Source organism: Tauraco erythrolophus, chromosome 7 (assembly GCF_009769465.1).
Source record: "Tauraco erythrolophus isolate bTauEry1 chromosome 7, bTauEry1.pri, whole genome shotgun sequence".
NCBI lineage: Eukaryota > Metazoa > Chordata > Aves > Musophagiformes > Musophagidae > Tauraco > Tauraco erythrolophus.
In genome coordinates, this window is record NC_141471.1 from 50,979,190 (window position 1) to 50,984,777 (window position 5,588).

The 5,588-nt window shown below is 47.2% G+C and overlaps 1 protein-coding gene across 1 annotated transcript; it reads left to right on the forward strand.

The window, feature by feature from the left end:
* Nucleotides 1-4,212: 4,212 nt before the first annotated feature.
* Nucleotides 4,213-5,277, forward strand: CX3CR1 (C-X3-C motif chemokine receptor 1). Its single transcript, XM_009989413.2, has one exon. It carries the CDS (start codon nucleotides 4,213-4,215, stop codon nucleotides 5,275-5,277), a length of 1,065 nt encoding a protein of 354 aa, XP_009987715.2.
* The last annotated feature ends 311 nt before the right edge of the window (nucleotides 5,278-5,588 follow it).

Consider the following 5,588-nt stretch of genomic DNA (forward strand, 5'->3'; position numbering starts at 1 on the left):
GCCTTTCTGAGACTTAAATACTTTTATCCATACATTGTGCAAATCTGAAGCATGACCCTCGGGCAGAGGCCGCGGTTTGGTTATGTTTTTTAAATTCTTTTCACCTGGTAACACCAGAGGTATTGCGGAGAGGCGAAGTGCTCGCAGATCCCTCTTCTTGGCAGGAAAGCTTGTAACATGGCACTTGGCTGCAGCGCCAAGGGTGGTAACTGGAAAAGTCAGATGGATAAACAGGATTTGGCTCTTGTGTCATCCAGCCTGATGCCAGTGCTGTTTGAAGGGTGAAATGCAACTTCTGTTGCTTAGAAGAGTTCATATATCTCTCGTAATTCCACTTCCCTCCATATTACATACAGCACACATGGTTGGTTGGAAAAGCTGACTTGAGAAATGGGGGTTTTGGTCCTGCAGACTATTGTCTTTGAGATAGCTAGAAATGTGTTTAAAAGCAGAAGTGTTTGTGGGGAGCAGGGTGTAAAACTGCCGGGGAAATCTGGAGAGAGAGCAAAGCGGTTGAACAGTTCCATGAGAAGCAGAAGTGAATCTACAATTTCCTGCACTCAGCAAAGGAAAACGGCTGGTGGAGGGACCTCACAGCCCTGCAGTCCTTCTCCAGTGTCTTCTACACTCTTCAGTTAACTTTGGCCCTTAAGTGAACGTTTGTCGTCAGCACAAGAGAGAAAATTAGGTTGAAGCTCTTTTTGGGGGCCCTTTGGAGTTTGGAGCCCACCTGTTGAGTATCATCAGCTTAAACTGAGCAAAGCGGTATCAGAGGAGCTAAATATTCAAAAAGAACTGGCGGCACTGCATATGCAGGATGAGTGGCAGTGGGAGGATACGAGTGGGTGGGTGGTGATACACAAAACCCAAGAGCTAGAGAGTGAACAAGCCACAGATGGTGCCGATAGTTTCGGATGCCAGCGTCATTTTGGTAAGCACCGTTCTTCGCTTGCCTCCGGATGTGCCGAGCAGGATCTCGCCCTTCCCCTTGGCGTAGGTCCCCCCATGGCCTTTGCAACCACCCATTTAGGGGTAAAGAAAATAATTTGCTACTGTAGAAATAAACGATCTCTGCCAGTGAGCTAGAGGAGATTAGCTCTCTGAAAAGTATTTCAGAAAAAATCCCAGCCCAAGCAATGTTTCTCCTTACTTCAATAAGGCCACGTGTTCATCCTCCACCTCTGAAGACAGTGACCATTCCCACACCCAGGTTTCTCTCCAGGCAATGCCAGTGGGAGCAGTCTATGCAGAAGTCTGCCAGACCTGAGGGCTACCCCGTGGTGGGAGCTGCACTTCCTTATGCGTGTGAAACCCTCCCTGTGCCCGATGGAGCGCAGCGGCTTGTACACGCACATACAGAAACTCTCCAGAGCAACAAGATGTCTTTCTAGATGTGAATGAAGGGAACGAGCACAGGAAAGGCCAGCACAGCTAGAGGTCCTCAGAGAGAGAGTAAATCAACGTGGGCTCCCTCTCTCCAGATCAGGGATCTTGCACAGCATGCGGAGTCTAGGTAAGCACCACCGCACAGCCCTCTCTGTGTGCCTGTGCAGACAGCAAAGATGCTAATGGCATATGAGCAGGCATCCGTTAGTGTTTTCTTCCATGCATGAGAGTGCTCCTACCTGTCACACCAGGAGAGATGTGTGTGAAACAGGAGCTCATACTGCAGAGAAAATGCTGGAGGGCTTCACAGAGAGATCATGGCCTCTGTCTGGCTTTGTTGCAGAGTCACAAAGTTAGGATGGGACTTCTGGAGGTCTCTTGTCCAAAATCCTCCTCAGAGCAGGGCCACCCAAGTTTCAAGTATCTACAGGAATGGAGATCCCACAACTTCCCTGGTGACCTGTCCTGGTGTTTGACCACACTCACAGCGAATTTTCTTTTTTCCATGTAGTGAGTAACAATTTCCTATGGCTATTGCCTCTTATTCCTCTGAGGAATGTTGTATGCTTCACCTTTACACCTTCTCACTAGATCCCCCTGAGATGCCTCTTGTTGAGGCTGATCAAACCCAGTTCTCAGTGTCTTCTCATACAGCAGGTGCTCTAGCCCCAGGCATTTTGGTAGCCCTCAGTTACCACACACCAGTGCATCGGGTAAGAACCAGCTGTGGAGCACATCTCAGTGCCAAGGAGCTGGGTGGGCTGGTGCAGTGACTCATTTGGCACAAGAGACTTGGTGGAGCCCAAAGCTTCTTTTAATTTTAAAGGCACTTGCTGCATAGATTTAGTCTCAGAAGAGGAGAAAGAAAACGTCAGGGTGGGAAGGCAGAAAATGACGGGTTATTGAGCCTATGCACGATGTCTCCAGATTATTTCTATATCCCTCAACAGGGTAGATAAAGTAATGACTGGGCAGGCACATATCTCTGTAGGCAACTCTAGTTACTTCACCAGTAAAAAATCAGTATCTTCTTTGCAATTGCTGTCAGCTTCTGCCCCAGCACCTAGGCATTACCCGTTCGTCCCCTTTAATTCTGCTGGTGTCAAATACCACATCTCCAAAAGCTGGAGAACTAAACTGGGCTGCAAGCAAGTGTCTGGACAGACTTTGCAGGTGGGCTCAGCTCCCAGTTAAGTGGAAAGGCACTGCAAGAGTAGCTCAGCCTGTGGGTGTGCCTGCCTGCTGCAAACAGCCTGCCCTGCGTCGTGCCCATGCCCGAAACCAGCCCTGCTCTAGCCCACTTTTCCTGTGCAAAACCACAAAGACTGTTTACTAATGACTGTGGGCACTTCTCATTTAAATGGTTTGGGAACAATTAGGTTTTGAAATTTCAGAATAAGAAGATATTTTAAAATGGAGAGCCCACATTTCCAACTAGCACAGAAAAAACTCTTTGAGAAATGACTACAAAATAAGAGGCCAGAATTTCATAGCCCACAACACAAATGGCACTCTGGCAATGAGGCATTAGGAGAAAATTTCAGTGTGCTCACAGCAGCCATCCATGGGGGAGTTTGTTGTAGTTACCACTACATCATATGAAACTTCTTGGGCAAGGACTGTCTTACACCTCAGGACATCTTAATTTCATGCTTAGTCTTGCAAAGCTTCTTTTAAACAGAGGCTATAAAAGCTACTGCTATCATTGAAAGGTGGACATGTAGGCTGGGATTCCAACCACTTTGCTGTAAGCATCAGGAGTGGGAGTAGTTATACAGCATCGGCGCCTGCCACTGAGTAATGTGCCCATGCTCAGCATGAAGCACCATCAACACGATCAGCAGAGTCTGGAAAGCAGTCTGTCTTGTCTTAAAGCAGATTTGGCCTGACCTGCATTCAGTCAGATGCACTGCTCTTCATTGGCTGTATTGACTACACCTCCCTCTAATGGAGGATGTAAGCACCTGTATTGGAGACAGCTGATGGTCATTGAACTGATTCCCTTCTTTGCAATCAATGGGGGTTCCTGTAAGAAGATTGCAACACTGTGACCAAGGGGTAGTTGCAGTTTAGTTATCGCTGACCTTTCCTTTCAATCCCAGCTTTAGCAGCCTGGTTTGGTTGTGTTGTCACACCCCTGGGCTTCTGCACAGCATATCACAGTCAACTTCCTTCATTTCCTACAGCAAGAGCAAGTAACAGATATTTACAAGCTCCTTACCTCAGCCAGGAAGCAGAGCTAATGCAGTAAGATCTGCAACCCTCTAGGATTCTTGGTTCCTGCAAACAGCAATCTTTGCAGAGGCTTGACCACCACATCCCAAGGAAGTGCAGGGGAACTGATGGGTGCCCCCAAGTTATTGGGTGTGCAGACCAGTGAGCCCAGAGGTCACACACCTGCACACCAGACTCTCTTTGGGTGCAGCCTCCAAGTTAACAAGCCTTGGCTCCAACTTGACTATCCCACACCCGAGGCGGGAACAGTCATGAGATGCTTTGGTGCTTGAGGAAGTATGTCAATACAGTTTCTCTTCTTTTGATTATAGGATGATTTTTTTAAAAAAAAAAAACCCTCAACAGAAGTATGCTTGCTCCTAAGGGATATCCCAGCACAAACTGTTCCTCCCGTGTCGGCAAGCATCTGCTCGGACGTGGCCAAACTGGGCATCTTACCACGCTTCCACCCTGGGGGTTAACGCGTGGGGCGAGACCGGGCGCTCGGTGGTGTTGACAGACATGGCACGCTGATCAACAGCGACATGTGAGGCATCCTTTCCTGCTGAGCACTTGTCCTTTTTCATGTTGCCTCTAGGCAGAAGATTCAGCATGACGGAAGCATTCACAGAAACGACAGCTGAATACGCTTATGACGAACATGCTTTTTCCTGCAATAAGACTGACATCCAAGAATTTGGGAAAGTATTTCTGCCAATATTTTACATTGCAGTGTTTGCTCTTGGCCTCTCAGGGAACGTGATGGTGGTTTTTGCCATCGTGAAAGAAGGCAGTAAAAAAAGCATCACTGACATTTATCTCCTGAGCTTGGCTATCTCGGACCTTCTCTTCGTGATCTCCCTCCCCTTCTGGGCTTCCAACACAGTGCGTGGATGGACCCTCGGGACAATCTCATGCACAGCTGTTTCCTCACTGTATTACATTGGTTTCTTTGGGGGCATGTTCTTTATCACTGTTATCAGTATCGACAGATACTTGGCCATTGTCCGGGCAACATATTCTCTGAAATCCAGAACAGTGAAACATGGCTTTCTTATAACCTGCGGAGTATGGGCAATAGCAGTTTTAGTTTCAGTGCCACATTTTGTGTTCTCCCAGCTGGTAGAAGACGACTGCATTTCTGTCTTCCCCCAGGAACTGGAGAACATCTGGCCGGTGTTCTGCAACATGGAGCTGAACACCATTGGCTTTTTCATCCCAGTCTGTATCATATGCTATTGCTACTGTGGGATCATCAAAACCCTGCTGTTCTGCAAAAATCAGAAAAAATCACGAGCCATAAAACTGATCTTGCTTGTGGTGGTCGTGTTTTTTCTGTTTTGGTCCCCCTACAATGTACTGATTTTTCTAGAGACTTTAAGGCGCTATGACTTATTCACAAGTTGCAACCAAATTAAATCATTGGACTACGCAATGCACCTGACCGAAACCATTGCTTTCAGCCATTGTTGTCTCAATCCTCTTATCTATGCCTTTGCTGGGCAAAAATTCAGGAAATACCTTTATCGTGTCTGCTTAAAGTACTGTCCGTTCCTGTGTTTCTGTGGCCCCTGCAGTCGCTACCAGGTCACCTATTCAGCCAGCCGTGCAGAAAGCGTCGTGATCAGCAACATAACCCTGAACACCAGTGACCAGGATGGCTCTGTCTTCGTCTAAAAGGCTCTGTGAAGAAGAAATATGTGTAAATATGTCTTCTGCAGAACTAGCCACCGCTCAGAGATTGCCATTAGCCGTACGAAGAGACTTAGGGCCACACTGAATTACTGACATGCTTCTTTTTAAGCATTAAATATTCTAAAACAGTAAAGATTTAAAAAACAAAAGCAGTACAATATGTCAGGGCTGAATGTGGAATTGAATCAAGAGAGAGGAAGAGGGAAAGTAGAAGGAAACGCAGAGCTCTGTGCCTAGAACGGGAGGTGGAGAAGAATTCAAGGATTGGGAAGCTGTTGAAAGGGTTCAGCATC

Bases quoted from the DNA above. Each gene is read 5' to 3' on its own strand.
- CX3CR1 (XM_009989413.2), top strand. From the start codon at position 4,213: ATGACGGAAGCATTCACAGAAACGACAGCTGAATACGCTTATGACGAA.